This window comes from Selaginella moellendorffii, unplaced genomic scaffold, assembly GCF_000143415.4.
Source record: "Selaginella moellendorffii unplaced genomic scaffold, v1.0 SELMOscaffold_31, whole genome shotgun sequence".
In the NCBI taxonomy this organism is placed as follows: domain Eukaryota; kingdom Viridiplantae; phylum Streptophyta; class Lycopodiopsida; order Selaginellales; family Selaginellaceae; genus Selaginella; species Selaginella moellendorffii.
Window position 1 is genome coordinate 1,725,823 of NW_003314292.1, and position 14,490 is coordinate 1,740,312.

General features: G+C 45.3%; 1 protein-coding gene across 2 annotated transcripts; it reads left to right on the top strand.

Annotated features, from left to right (window-relative positions):
• The first annotated feature begins 1,462 nt into the window (after positions 1 to 1,462).
• LOC9649771 lies at positions 1,463 to 4,077 on the top strand. 2 transcript variants are annotated; one of them, XM_024681518.1, is made up of 5 exons: positions 1,463 to 1,534; positions 1,589 to 1,734; positions 1,781 to 2,250; positions 2,306 to 2,861; positions 2,918 to 4,077. In XM_024681518.1, exons 3-5 carry the CDS (start codon positions 1,835 to 1,837, stop codon positions 3,824 to 3,826), a joined length of 1,881 nt encoding a protein of 626 aa, XP_024537286.1. In that variant the 5' UTR covers positions 1,463 to 1,534; positions 1,589 to 1,734; positions 1,781 to 1,834; the 3' UTR covers positions 3,827 to 4,077. The 2 variants fall into 2 exon arrangements, with proteins under 2 accessions (XP_024537286.1, XP_002976611.1); XM_002976565.2 differs by having other exon boundaries at positions 1,800 to 2,250.
• Positions 4,078 to 14,490: the final 10,413 nt, after the last annotated feature.

Genomic DNA, 14,490 nt, shown 5'->3' on the forward strand with positions numbered 1-14,490 from the left:
CAAAAGCGCGGCTTATTTTTTTCATCTCTGTTTGGATTTCGTGCGCCTTTTGGAACATCTGGTTCTCTCGGAGTGAATTGAACTGCTCCATCATCGCGTTTATTATAAGCTCCTCCTTTCCGGTTTGGAGGGCACACTTCTTGGATCTCTCCAGGTACTCGTGAATGGTCCTTGCTTCGTATGACGCATTGGCCAGTGCATATGCCACAAAGTAGCTTAACAGGGGTGTTGTTGCTCTCTCCAGGGACTCCTTCAGGAACTCGTACTGCTCATCTGAGACTTTACCGTCCGTTGATCCCACCCTTCCCACGTAGTATTTCGTCCACGCCTCTTGGTCCTCACCGTCTCTGGAGTGCTTCCGGAAGCACGCAACCATGCGAGAGATCATTCCTGGCGTGTCACCTTTCGTTTCTCGGCCGATATACTCGTCGAGGAACGTCCCGGCCGCCCAGAGACTGTCCATATCATCCATCTTCACAGCGATCTGGTGAGCGAGCACGAGAGAGTCAATGGCGGTGACAGAAACATGGGCGGCGTTCTGGTACATGACCTCGATTCCTTCTTCAACGTAGGACCTGGCATCTTCAGCATCGCTCCAGCCTTCTTGGAGCTTGACTATCTCCAGTCTTGCTTCTCGGTACAGATCATAAGCAACCAAGCAGGCCTTGAGTGGTATACCAGGTACTTTCTCTTCTTTTGGCAACATGAGCATGTAAAACTGTGCGAACCTCCGATATCTAGTGTAGTTCAAGATACACCGTTGGGAGCAGCACCTCGATCCTAGCTTCTCGTCAAGCTTAAGTTTGACATTTACCATCAGCTTTACAAGCTTTCTTCTAGCAGCCGCGTATGTAGCGACAACTTCCTCTCGCGGTTCGCCTTCTTTATGCTTGATTATTGCGCTGACCATGTCAAGCAGAGCTGCTGAGAGCACAGATTCTTCGGTAGATACTTCCAGGCAGAGAGTTTGAGCGTCTTCTATCTCGCCAAGCTGCACCAAAGTCTTCGCGATCTGGTATGAAGCAAAAGCCTTGTATTCTATGTATGCCGGCTCCAGGCTTTCGGCAATGAACTTACTAACTTGGAACCATTTCAGAGCGTCGCGGCAGTTTTCATCATTTCGCTCTTGCTGTTGAATCACCGATCCGAGTCCCATCCCAGCATGGTACCTTAGTAGATCGGAAGTCGCAATGTCGAGGCAAGAGATGAACCAAGTGGCACCAAGATGACGACTTGCCACATGAAACTCTGCCAGTGCTCGTGGAGACTCCGACTCCTGGTGCTGCTTACCTTCATCTTTGTCAGCAGTGCTTTCAAAGCATTCCAGCAGAAACGCATACAGATTATCCGGCTCCAACTCTTTCTCCGTGAAATGGTTGATGATGCCTTGGAGGAGTCTGATACTCCATTGAAGTCCATCAACATCTCTCTCCCGCAGACAGATCCAATGGCATTCCGCAAAGCTCTTTGCGGCAGGCTTGAGATCCTGCTTGCTCTCGAACAATTCGTCCAGCAAACGGACAGCGCCTGCCAAGTAAGAGGCCGAACACTTCTCCATTTCTTTCAAATGCTTACAGCTGTTCTGCAGGAAAAGGAGTTCCTGGACTTTGAAGCGATATGATGGTCAAATAGCAACAGCACCGACAACTTCACGATCTCCGGTGCGCGTTTCAAGCCCACATATACTTCAAGACGAAACAAAAGTCTTCCCTGGAACATGGAGCTTCTAAGCAAGTGAGGAATTTGCTTTTCTCCTCAAAATGGTTTGACATGACTGCAGGACTTCTCGTTCGCCGCAGCTTTGTGAGTGCACTGAGCTTTGAGATCACGCTGGATGGCAAGGAGTGGCATCAGGCTCCATGATAAGCTAAGTGCGGAAGTAGAAGAAATAGGCAACAGCCTGGATAAGCTTCGAAAAGAAGAGGATCCTGAGGAACAGGAATCACAAATTTGTCAGCTGCTGCAGACTTTGGCCCTGGACAGAGATCATGAGCTACCTGCTTTGCAAATTTTTCGATCTGAAGTGTGGATGAAGATGGCTGACTTATCGTGGGCATACTATGACAGATTGCCATCGGGAGATCCCCCCCTTCTGCTGGTGAACGAATTTATGGCAGAGTCGATTCGACTAGCAGAGTGTACTTACCTTCGACGTACCATCGTCCCTCTACGTCTTTGGCACCATGGTTATCTGCTGTGGAAGATGGGCTTCGACGTTGAATCCGTCCGAAAGTACGAAGAGATGATCAGGTTGGTGACTTTTGTATCGTTTTTCTTCCCTGTTTTGATCATTGTTTTCGGTCAGGTGTTGGCTGCGAGTGAATTCAAACTTTGGCTACTTGAGCACAGGAAGGATCACAAACTTAGAGTCCATCAAGTACAACTTCGATCAGGTCCAGAGTTCCCTATGCGCTTTGAGCGATTTCAAGCGGGCATTGCTCTGGTTTGAGAGGGGTCATGCAAGGGACGTGCTGTTCTTGGCCACGACCGAAGGTGACCGCGAGAAGCTCGACGAGTTCGACATGGACGACGAGAAAGCATGGGGGCAAGTCGAAGTCATTTCCAAAGACTTCGGAATTGACACAGTCATCTTGGTCATATCTCACATCGGTGGATTATCTGTAAGCGACGGCGGGGTGGTATCCTACGGAGTGGCTTCCTACCTGTTGCACAATGGCGAGCTCGTCGGGCATAACCGAGAATGGGACTTCAAGGCTTGTTCACCGTCGGCGTTATTGGAGCTCCTGCAAGCTAACAATGCAGACAAGGCTCTCAGGGATTACTACCATGTTATTGTCAAGCCGTTTGAGTCACAGCTGGAAAGCATTCAACCGAAGACACTGGTTATAGTTCCAAATGAGGTGAGCACTAGTTTCTTGTTCTTTTGCTTGCAAACTGTGAAAAGCTGTGATTACAGGATGTTTCCTTTGTGCCATTTGGTGCCATGATCGATGAGGACGACAAATACTTGATCGAGAGGTATGCTGTAGCGACTGTTTCCTCGTTAAGGCTCTTGAAGCATTGCGACAAGAAAAGACAGGTCCTGCAGCAGCAGCAGCAGCAACGGCAATCTCGTTCGCTGGTTGTAGGGAACCCCACCAGAGATCTATACTATGCCACCGAGGAGGCGGAGATGGTGGGATCCCTTCTAAAGAGTGCTAACGCGCACAGTGTCGTCAACTTGGTCCGAGAAGATGATGCAACAAAGGATTTTGTGCTGCGGCAGCTTCCCGAGAGTGACTGGATTCACATCGCGAGCCACGGCACAGTTAGCACGGACTTTCCAGATGGAGCTCTGATTTTGGCAGTGCCAGAAGAGCATCAAGGCGACCTTGCAAAGTCAGCTCGCCTCGACAGATCTGTGGAGTTTCCGGAGTGCCTCACGAGAGCTCTCACAACAATGTCGAACTCGGACAGGCTTACAGGGGACGAAGTCGTAGAGCTTGCAGGTGAAAGTCCGTTCCGAGCATCAGCGGCGGTTCTCAGTGCCTGCAGCTCAGGAGTTGGGAGAGTGTTTGCCGAAGGAATCCTTGCGCTGCCAAGGTCGTTTCACATATCTGGAGTTCCGTCCGTGGTGATATCACTCTGGAACGTCAAAGACAAGTCCACTCAGGTGCTCATGGAGAAGATATACTGGAATCTGGTCCAAGGAATGGATATTGCGAGTGCTCTCAGGGAGGCTGTCGTGGAGATGATCGAGGCCAACGATGGTAGCCAGAAGCTTTATGACGTGAGCCACTGGGCAGCTTTCATCGTCTCGGGGAGTCCCTTCACGACACTACCAGGAGTTACAAGGTCGCCAGCAGCGTGTTCCTGGAACACGTGATTGGAGTGGCTCGATATGGCATTCTCTTCACCATGCTATTGCACATCGATCATGCAGTGAGTGGTAGTGCTCTCAATCGATCGGAGCAAGCTAGAACTGAGGGGGAAGTTATATCATCCTCCGTCTCCCATCAAGCTCATCACGATTGGAGTCTCCTTTTCGAAGCCAATTCTTGGTAGCTATGGAGTCGAAAAGTTGGCCAGAGCAAGCATAATATCAAATAATTAGCATGGGAGATTACTTTTCCATCACTATCTCCCAAGTGTTTCCAGACTTCCTCTTGATAACAGCAACCTTTAACTCCGCCATGCTCTGTTCTCAAAAGAAGAAGATACCAACACCAAGTACCAGAATTTTGCCAAGCAGTGGCAAAAGTCAGTCTATTCATGTGTGGTTGCTCCGCTTTGTGTCGCCAAAACCCCCGACTTGCGCACGCTCTTATCATAGAAACTTCACAAAGAGCCCATTACTTTGACTGTCAAACCTCCATGAAGCCGATTTTTGTCTTGAATGAACCAAATAGAGTTCTCTGATATAACAATGACATCAATTGTGATCATAGAAAAGTCACATAGAGTACCTATTCAATGGTATCGTCAAGAAGATCATCGTGCCAATGCTCCAGCACATGCTGGATGTCTCTTTTATCATTTAAACATATCTAAGTACGAATAAAAACAATCCAAACGATCTCATGTTTCCGCGTTGCGAGACCATGTATAAACAGTTAATGAATGAATGAACGGACCCTTTTGCCCAAATACTTTGCTCCAAAGCCACATTTTTCAACAAGCAATCAGCCTTATTAATGGCATGCATAAAAAGGAATTTGAGCGATCTGGTTGTTGCAGGCTTTCGCGCCTCGAGGTCTCCAATGTTTATTCGGTGGCGCGTGCGCGAGCTCTAAGGATGCAGGAACTGAGGCACAACACTGTCTAGACGGGGAGAAGATTACAAAGTTCAGTTAATTTCGCTCTGGGCATTGGCTTGCAAATCTAGCTTTAATTGCGAAGAGGCAGTGTCTATTTATCTATCTGAATAGAAAAATAGGTTCGCACAGAATGGATCAGTAGCTAGGTAAAATGTCTCTGAATGGGGATTGTTCCACAAGACGCGAAGCAGGAGGAGTTGCGTGAAGCGCTGCGCGGAGAAATTTCTTAAGCGGGTTAGTTGCACAAAAACCACAGAAGCCATTTCAAGGCTCAACATAGAAAAAGCAGACGTGAAAGCAATAGGCAGAAGAAAAAGGCATTGATTATATATTGTTCAGGAAGACGCTCCTCTACATTAATTTGATCACCCTTCATGACTCCTCCTTCCATCTGAAGAAATCAAGCTTAGCATGCATGCCATAGGCATCCAGATTCAAGCGCCTCAGATGGTTCAGCTGTGACCTTGCCACCTCTACTTTGACCAACTTCAGGCACAGGAGCAAGCGACGGTACACCAGGAGTAGTAGCAAAGACTTCCTCACGACACTAAGTCATGGTCTTGAGAATCTGGATCACCTTGTCATTTGTTTTGCCAAGGAGCGCATCATCAAAGCCAACAACATGCAATGTGTGACTCAGCGTCCCAAGGCTTGTGCCGCCCCAAAGCTCCCTGTAACTCCCCTGCCGGGGTGTCGAAGTTGAGCTCAATGTACAACACACAAACACGAAGTCCAAGAATAGCTACAGCTGCTGCTGCATCAAAAATTCTTACATGGTATCAGGTTGAAAACTATCCAATCCCAACTGGTGCAGACGACTACTGAGAGATGAGGAGGAAAGGGCACAAGCACTCGCAACACTTGCGAGAGTACACCGGATCCAGGAGCGCAAGAGGCTGCGACTAACTGACCACGGATTTTTCAGAACAGCAACTAGGGAAAACATATGGAGCAATCCGTCGGACCCGAGGCGATGGCAATTGCTTGCCCTCGCTACTCTAGGACCTGCCCCTAGGAAAGACCTCGTTACTAGATTTCTTCTAGATTCTAACAATGGCTGGGTCTTCTTCCTCTAATCCACTTCCTCCTCCCCCACCTCCTGCAAATCTAGGCTCATCTCCTGAAAACTGAGACGGTTGGGAGAAGATGCTTAACAAACTCACGTGAACAAACTTCGCGACATGGTGTGCCAAAGTCCAACTCATTCTCCTTGCTAAGGAGGTATCGTGGTATCCTAAACCTATGGACCTCGCACTTCAACTTACATGGGAGAGTGGCAATCGCAAGGCGCTATCTGTGATTGGACTTGGATTGGCAATGAGTACATACATTTGCTCGATCTTGCGAAGGATGCACACGCAAACTGGGATGCTCTTCTCGCTGTTTTCTTGGCCAAGGCTGAGAATGCTAAGAAATTTCTGAACATGCGCATGGACATAAAAGACTCTGTCACGACCTACATCAGCAAGCTTTGAGGTCTCATGGCTAGTATCTGTCTCGAGTCCAAGCCGAAGGACTTGTGGGAGTCTGGTGGCACTTGAGCTTGGGAAAAGAGTTCATGGTGATGCTATCAAAGCCGCTACAAAAGCTCGAGAGTTGCTTGCCTTGCAGCCCTCTTGAGCTCTCATTCTCAAGAATATGTCGACGGTCACCAGACTAGTCGGCACGAATATGTTGCCCAGGAAGCCATGGCAGCTTGACAGTGAAGAGCAAATGCCTTTTCCAAGCTCGTGACCTTCACTATGTGTCACATTCTAATCTCGATCCGCACACATGCTCTCAGCACAGCAACGTAAGTCCGAGCATTGGGGTAACTTTCTTGAGCTTGCATCTGCCAGAACTTCAGAAGAGTTCTAGACCTAGTTCGCCTTCCCCGCTTTCTCCGTATCCCAGTATCAGTGGTGTCTAGGACACTACATTCCAAGTTTCCATCCTGTAGAAAGCCAAGCTCGCGTCTACCATGCTCCCACACTTCGCGTAGAGGTTGATAATACTGCTCTCATAAACTTGTTTGTCCTGTCCAGTTTGTGCAGCCTGAGAGCGGATCCCCATAGCTTCTTTAGCTTCACAACTTTCCATCGACTTTTAAGCCCTATTTTACTGAAACCGCCAGTGTCTGCGAGTCTGGTAGACACTGCTGGTGCTGCTGGATCATCCATCAGAATACCAATTCCTCACTGATACACCACACAACTTAGAGCACTTGGCACTAGTGGAGGAGGGTGCCAATGAAACAATGGATTTGTCGTAACCAGCTTGTAGAGCTCAGGAGTGAAGTGCCATTCCCATTTCCAAAAACGGTAACAGCCATAGCCAAGTTCATGCAAGCAACAAGTGCCGCAACAAAGCTCAAAGCATCTGGAGCAGCAATCCTCTTGAAAACCTCTAAAGCTATAGCATTCTTTTCAATTTCAACGTACCCAAGAACTAGCACAGTCGTTGTGACAAGGCATCCTGTTGAGGAATTGATCATGCTCCTGTATTTGACGAACATATCCACCAGGCTGATCACCAAGTAGACCTGCATGTGGATTTTCCTAGCAATTTCGCACGTATTCTAGAATGCAGCCGACTTCTGGCCGCATTTAAGGTGTGCAGTTGCTTCAGTATCCATATACCTATCAGGGTTGTGAATAGCAAACTTGAACAAAGTCAAATGTGTTTGAATGCCTCGCATACCACAAAAAAACACCAATCTCAAACCACAATCTAGTCACACACTTTCTCTTCTTCTTCATTGTGACACTCCTTTGTCACAGGCAGAGCTCTATCTGATCAACATAGTCTTACACTCAATTTTTCTTTGTTCACAATGCTAAATCATGATCACGTCTATGCCCCATTGCTCATGTATGGAAATAAATTTTTAGACTTTTAGGTTACATTTCTTTAGTTACACATAAATTTTTGGAAGGTGAGAGAGTGCTCCTGCACTTCATTGCAACTTCCACCTGCAAGAGGAAATGATCAAACAGGATTCCAGGTTCTCACAATCAGAAGATGAGTTCTACTCACCTTTCATGGAGCAGATTTAAGTAGAGGAGTTTTGAAAGGCTTGGAGCTCTTTCCTGGAGGAGCATGGTAATTGACTGGTCGGTGTGCAGAGGGTTATGTGAGTAGCTGTGTAACGATATAATATCCAGACACGGCATGCAAATCTTGGACAATTTTATTGTTAACAATGTACCCCAGTCGTTTTGCAGCATTCCAACCGACATTCCTCTGGGGTGAAGGGTATATGTACATTTCAATCCAGTTCAACTATGGGTGAGTGGACGCTGCTTGAGAGACGTTGACCATGGCAAGTGGAAGAGTCGGTATATGGGAAGAGCAAGCCAAAATCTTGTCCATGAAGCAGCTTGCAAGCCTTGGAAGGAGCTTGGTGGAGCTGTTGGACAAATCATCATGGTGTGGTACATAGGTTCAGAACAGTAGATTGCTCACATGCCCAATGCCAAGCTGTGGGAATCAAGCAACTACTGGCACAAATGAAGGAGGCTATATTGCTCAGCTAAGTAGTATTTCATGCAACATCTCAAACTGGTAGAAAGAGGAGGCTTTGTGCGAGCACAGCGAGAGGCTAACCATGCTTGTGCACTCATCAATACCGCTCCAGGTGCAGTCATTCAGGTTGTAAAGAACTTGAGAGTTTGTGATGATACCACCAAGCAACTGCTGTTATCTTAGTGATCGAGCAGAGACATATCATTTGCAGGGACTCTGAGTCACTTCCACGTCTTTGAAGGTGGGAAGTGCAGTTTGTGGAGCAAAAACTCCAAGAGTATAGAAAACCACTACTACTTAGGGATTAGATCTAGAGGTTCATCTTTGTCAGTGCCGCCCATCACACCATTCAATTTTGCATCGTTTTAAAGTTTTGAATGATTGTGTCTCCTAACTGGACAAATGTCTTAAAAGAACCACTAGTTTCCTCCACTCAATTGCTTTTCTCTTGTATTTTCTCGCCCAAAAGGTCACAACCCTAGGATTATTATTAATATCTTTTTAGTCTCCTGGTCACGATCAAAGTCATTGAAATTGACCGAAAGTACATGGTAAAGCTAGGAAGTTTCCCAGGGAAAACTTCGAAATTAAGGAGAAGAATTTCTGTAGAGAGGAGGATTTTCTTCAATTACCATCTCTGGCAGGGGATCGACCACTATATCCATTCCAGGCCGCAAGTTCTCGTAAGTTCTTTTTTGTTGCATGACTCGCGAGGAATTCGGGGGTCTTGGTTGTTTGCTGTAAAAGATGGATTTCAAGGCGTAAGGTGTCCTCAGGTCTGTATCTTTTCTTTTATAATTTTTGTTGACCACTATCATAATTTATCGCTCAGATATTGGATTGATGGTCGGAGCTTTCTAAAAAGTTGGTAAGTTCCATCCAGAATGTTCTTTGCAGGTTAATTATTTGTGATGGTGTTCGTCCACCACTAGCTGCAAATCCTACGCATGAGATAAGGTACACAGACAATCTTCCATAGTGCATAAGCTCTCCTGCGCCATGGCTGCTCTCAAGAGCGAAAAAGGATAAGGTGTCTCAAGGGGATCCAAGAGATGGATTGCTCTCTCGAAATGCGGGATGTCTTGCTGGGAAATTCTCCCCAGGCTGTCCTGAGCCCTTCCATGTACTCGGCCGCGGCCTATCTGAGTTTTTGGTGCACTAAAGGCTTATTTTTTTCACCTCTAGAGTACACTTCTTGGATCTTTCCAGTTACTCGTGAATGGTCTTTGCTTCGTATGACGCATTGGCCAGTTCTGCCGCAAAGTAGCTTAACAGAGGTGTTGTTGCTCTCTCCAGGGGAACTCAGCTCATCCGAGACTTTACCGTCCGTTGATCCCACCCTTTCCACGTAGTATTTCGTCCACGCCTCTTGGTCCTTAGCGTCTCTGGAGTGCTTCCGGAAGCACGCAACCATGCGAGAGATCATTCCTGGCGTGGTACCTTTGTTTTTGGGCCGATATAATCGTCGAGGAACGTCCCGGCCGCCCAGAGACTGTCCATATAATCCATCTTCACAGCGATCTGGATTCTGGTGAGCATGGGCGGCGTTCTCTTCAGCATGGGACCTTGCAGCATGGAGCTTTACTAATCTCCAGTCTTGCTTCTCGGTACAGATCATAAGCAACCAAGCGGCCTTGAGTATACCAGGTTCTTTTGGCATGCATGTAAAACCGTGCGAACCTGGTGTAGTTCAAGATGCACCGTTGGGAGCAACACCTCGATCCTAGCTTCTCGTCAAGCTTAAGTTTGACATTCACCATCAGCTTTACAAGCTTTCTTCTAGCAGCCGCATGCAGCGACAACTTCCTCTCGAGGCAGCTCTGAAAGCGAACAACATTAGAGCAAACATAAAATTATAAACTTGCATACCATTTTACGCATCAAAGTTGGTCAGCAGACGCTTCCAGTCTTCTGTCTCGCCAAGCTGCACCAAAGTCTTCACGATCTGGTATGAAGCAAAAGCCTTGTATTCTATGGATGCCTGCTCCAGGCTTTCAGCAATGAACTTGGAACCATTTCAGAGCGTCGCGGCAGTCTCCACCATCTCGCTCTTGCTGTTGAATCACCGATCCGAGTCCCATCTCAGCATGGTGTACCTTAGTAGATCTGAGCGAGGCTGGGATGGGACTCGGATGGGACTAAAGCTAATCTCTTGAGGTTCGCCTTCTTTATGCTTGATTATTGCGCTGACCATGTCAAGCAGAGCTGCTGAGAGCACAGATTCTTCGGTGCAGAGATTTTGAGCGTCTTCTATCTCGCCAAGCTGCACCAAAGTCTTCGCGATCTGGTATGAAGCAAAAGCCTTGTATTCTATGTATGCCGGCTCCAGGCTTTCGGCAATGAACTTACTAACTTGGAACCATTTCAGAGCGTCGCGGCAGTCTTCATCATTTTGCTCTTGCTGTTGAATCACCGATCCGAGTCCCATCCCAGCATGGTACCTTAGTAGATCGGAAGTCGCACTGTCGAGGCAAGAGATGAACCAAGTGGCACTAAGATGACGACTTGCCACATGAAACTCTGCCAGTGCTCGTGGAGACTCCGACTCCTGGTGCTGCTTACCTTCATCTTTGTCAGCAGTGCTTTCAAAGCATTCCAGCAGAAACGCATACAGATTATCCGGCTCCAACTCTTTCTCCGTGAAATGGTTGATGATGCCTTGGAGGAATCTGATACTCCATTGAAGTCCATCCACATCTCTCTCCCGCAGACAGCATTCCGCAAATCTCCTCGCGGCAGGCTTGAGATCCTGCTTGCTCTCGAACAATGCGTCCAGCAAACGGACAGCGCCTGCCAAGTAAGAGGCCAAAGACTTCCCATTTCTTTCAAATGCTTACAGCAGTTCTGCAGGAAAAGGAGTTCCTGGACTTATGATGGTCAAATAGCAACAGCATCGACAACTTCACGATCTCCAGTGTGCGTTTCAAGCACACATATATTTCAAGACAAAACAAAAGTCTTCCCTGGAACATGGAGCTTCTAAGCAAGTGAGGAATTTGCTTTTCTCCTCAAAATGGTTTGACATGACCAATTCGGTGCAGGACTTTTCGTTTGCCATATCTTGTGAGTGCACTGAGCTTTGAGATCATACTGGATGGCAAAGAGTGACATCAGGCTCCATGAAATAATGTCAGTTTCCTATGTAGCTTCATCCATGGAATAATCATTCCACTGAACTAATAACTCCTTAGTTGTCTTCCAGTGTGTTTTCACTAATCTTTGAGCAAAAATATTGGTTAGAGTTAAAATCTAGATGATAAACTGATCCATGATATCACTAAAGTGCAAACATGCTTTAAGCTTGTTCATATAAAATGTTGAATGAATCTTCAAATTAGCTGGCAAGTCAAAAATGTATGCAAGATCCCCCACACACTGTAAAATTGTCTAAGGCGCACAATACCATGAAGATAATTTAGCATTGCCACCTCCTTTCAAAGACTATTGTGCATTTGACAGTTTAAGGTAAACTTTGTCACCAACTTTGTACTCTTGATGTTAATAATACTCATTAACCAATCTTTTGTCTCGATCTTAAACTTGTCTCATATTCAACTTTGCCAATTCAAGTTTATCTTGCATATCCTCCAGGAAATCACAAGCATAAAGTACCCAAACCAAAGCAAACTCAAACTTACAAGAAACTTATGCTTATACCCATACATCACTATAAAGGGAGACATGCCAATAGCTGATTAATGAGCGCTATTGTGAGCAAATTGAAGCAAAGGCAAGTACTTCTCCTATACTCCTTGTTGAGTCAAGTTTCCCACAAAAGACCTTAACATATCTTTTAATAGTTGATTCATATGCTTTGTCTACCCATTTGATTGTGGATGCTCACCACTACTCATGCTCAACTCAGTTTCTAGCTTCTCAAAAACCGTTTGCCAAAACTTGGACATGAACTTGGGATCCCGATCACTCATAATGCTACTTGGCAAACCATAGAAGCTGAATAACTAATTGTAAGCAACCAAAGAGAACGATTCAAGAAGTTCATAAGGGTTTAAATATAGACGGAAAGAGCCTATGAACAAGAGTGAACTTTTTTTTCAATTGGTTAAGGGTCTTAGGATATTTAAGGTTAAATGTCCTTGGGTTTGAATAGTACTGTGCTGGGTGACCTCCCGACTCAAGAGCTTACAATTTGTATCAAAGGGGTCTTGAGTTCGACTCTATTGATTACCTAGGGGTAGGGTGTCAAGAGAGCATGGCTCTCAGGAGAGTTACAACTCTCAGCATAGCATCATTTCCATCTTGGGCAAACCAAAATGATGCTATGGATCATTTGATGAAGATGGCTCACTTCTTCATATCAAATGATCCATAGCATCATTTCCATCTTGGGCAAACCAATGATAAAGTCCATTGAAATTTTATCCCACTTATTCTCGAGTACACATAAAAGATGATAAAGGCCAGTGAGCTTATGATGATCAATTTTGACTGCCTGGCAGATCAAATAACCACGTACGTACTTTTCAACATTTAACTTCATCCTAGGCCAAAAGAAATGCCCTTTTACCAACATATACTTTCTCAGTACCCTCAAATGCCCAGCACTTGGCACATCATGATACTCAACTAAAATTTTTTTGATGAGTTTTTCAACACGAAGAACCACTAAACATCCCTTCTTCATTAGGATTCCATCTCATATCTTGAATAACACAAACTTGTCACCCTTTAAATCTTTAGAAGCATCCCTTAACAAAACCTTCACTCAAATATCAGTGATAAAGGAGTTAAAGTTAACAAACTCTTTAAGCTCATCTAAGAGATCGTTGGATAGCTTTATGAACGAAATAGAATTTACTATCCTAGATAATGCATCAGCCACCTTATTGTCACTTCCATACTTATACTGGATCTAAACAAATATTTTTTATAGAAACTCTTGCCAACAAGCAAGGTGGCCTTGAAAATCCTTTTATTGATTAAAATATTGGAGAGATTGATAATCTGAATTCACATGGAAGTCGATCCATACAAATAATATCACCATTCCTTAGCTCATGTATGCAAGAGGATGCCCAACTTGAAGCAAGATGGCTCTAATAGCAATATCACTTGCATCTATCTCAACCACAAAAAGCTGAAACAAAAAATGCTTGAATTATATCCACAATGGATCCTACCACATTCACCTTAGTATTTATTGACCTCTTCAAGATAATCTTTGCCCTGATATCTAGCCCTATAGCAACAAAAACAATTACCCTCTACCTTGTCTTTTTCCCATTAGTCCAAATGAAGTTTTTGAGCCTTGGTGCCATCTCCACTCTTCGAGCCATGATAGAATAAAAACTGTTTCCTCCTTGAATATGAAACATCGGTGAGCTGGTCATCACGTTGACTACTCTGTAAGCCATCCTGTTAGTGATAGCATTAGTCAACGTTGTTATAAATCCTTTTTGACTTTTTGCTATACATCCACTAAGCTCAAACCTTTGATAAAACATTACACCTTTAGCAAAGTGCAGATAATAATGTCACTTAGTCCTTTAGCTAAGTGCGAAAATAGAAAAAATTGGATAAGCTTCGAAAAGAAGAGGATCCTAAGGAACAGGAATCACAAATTTGTCAACTGCTGCAGACTTTGGCTTTGAGCTACTTGCTTTGGAAATTTTCAATCAGCAGTGTGAGATGAAGATGGCTGACTTATTGTGGGCATATTATGACAGATTGCCATTGGGAGAGCCCATCCTTCTTCTGATGAACGAATTTATGGCAGAGTCGATTCAACTAGCAGAGTGTACTTACCCTCAACATACCAACTGGCTTCATTCGGCCACACATTTGACACCATGGTTATTTTCTGTGGAAGATGGGCTTCGAAGTTGACTCCGTCCGAAAGTACGAAGAGATGCTCAGGTTGATGACTTCTGTTTTGTTTTTTTCCTGTTTTGATCAGTTTTTTTGCTCAGGTGTTTCTTGCGGGTAAATTCAAAATTTGGCTACTTGAGCACAGGAAGGATCACGAACTTAGAAACCATGAAGTACAACTTTGATCAGAGTTCCCTATGTGCTTTGAGCGAGTTCAAGTGGGCAATTTTTTGGTTTGAGAGGGTCATGCAAGGGACGTGCTGTTCTTGGCCACAACCAAAGGTGACTACGAGAAGCATGACGAGTTTGACATGGACGACGAGAAAGCATGGGGACAAGTCCAAGTCATTTTCAAAGACGTTGGAATCGACAGAGACATTTTGGTCATATCTCACCTCTA

Excerpts from the sequence above, each read along its gene's own strand:
- LOC9649771 (XM_024681518.1), top strand. The coding sequence starts at position 1,835 with ATGGCAAGGAGTGGCATCAGGCTCCATGATAAGCTAAGTGCGGAAGTA. Across the intron at positions 2,251-2,305 it reads AAGTACGAAGAGATGATCAG|GTGTTGGCTGCGAGTGAATT; the intron begins GTTGGTGACTTT and ends GTTTTCGGTCAG. Across the intron at positions 2,862-2,917 it reads TGGTTATAGTTCCAAATGAG|GATGTTTCCTTTGTGCCATT; the intron begins GTGAGCACTAGT and ends CTGTGATTACAG.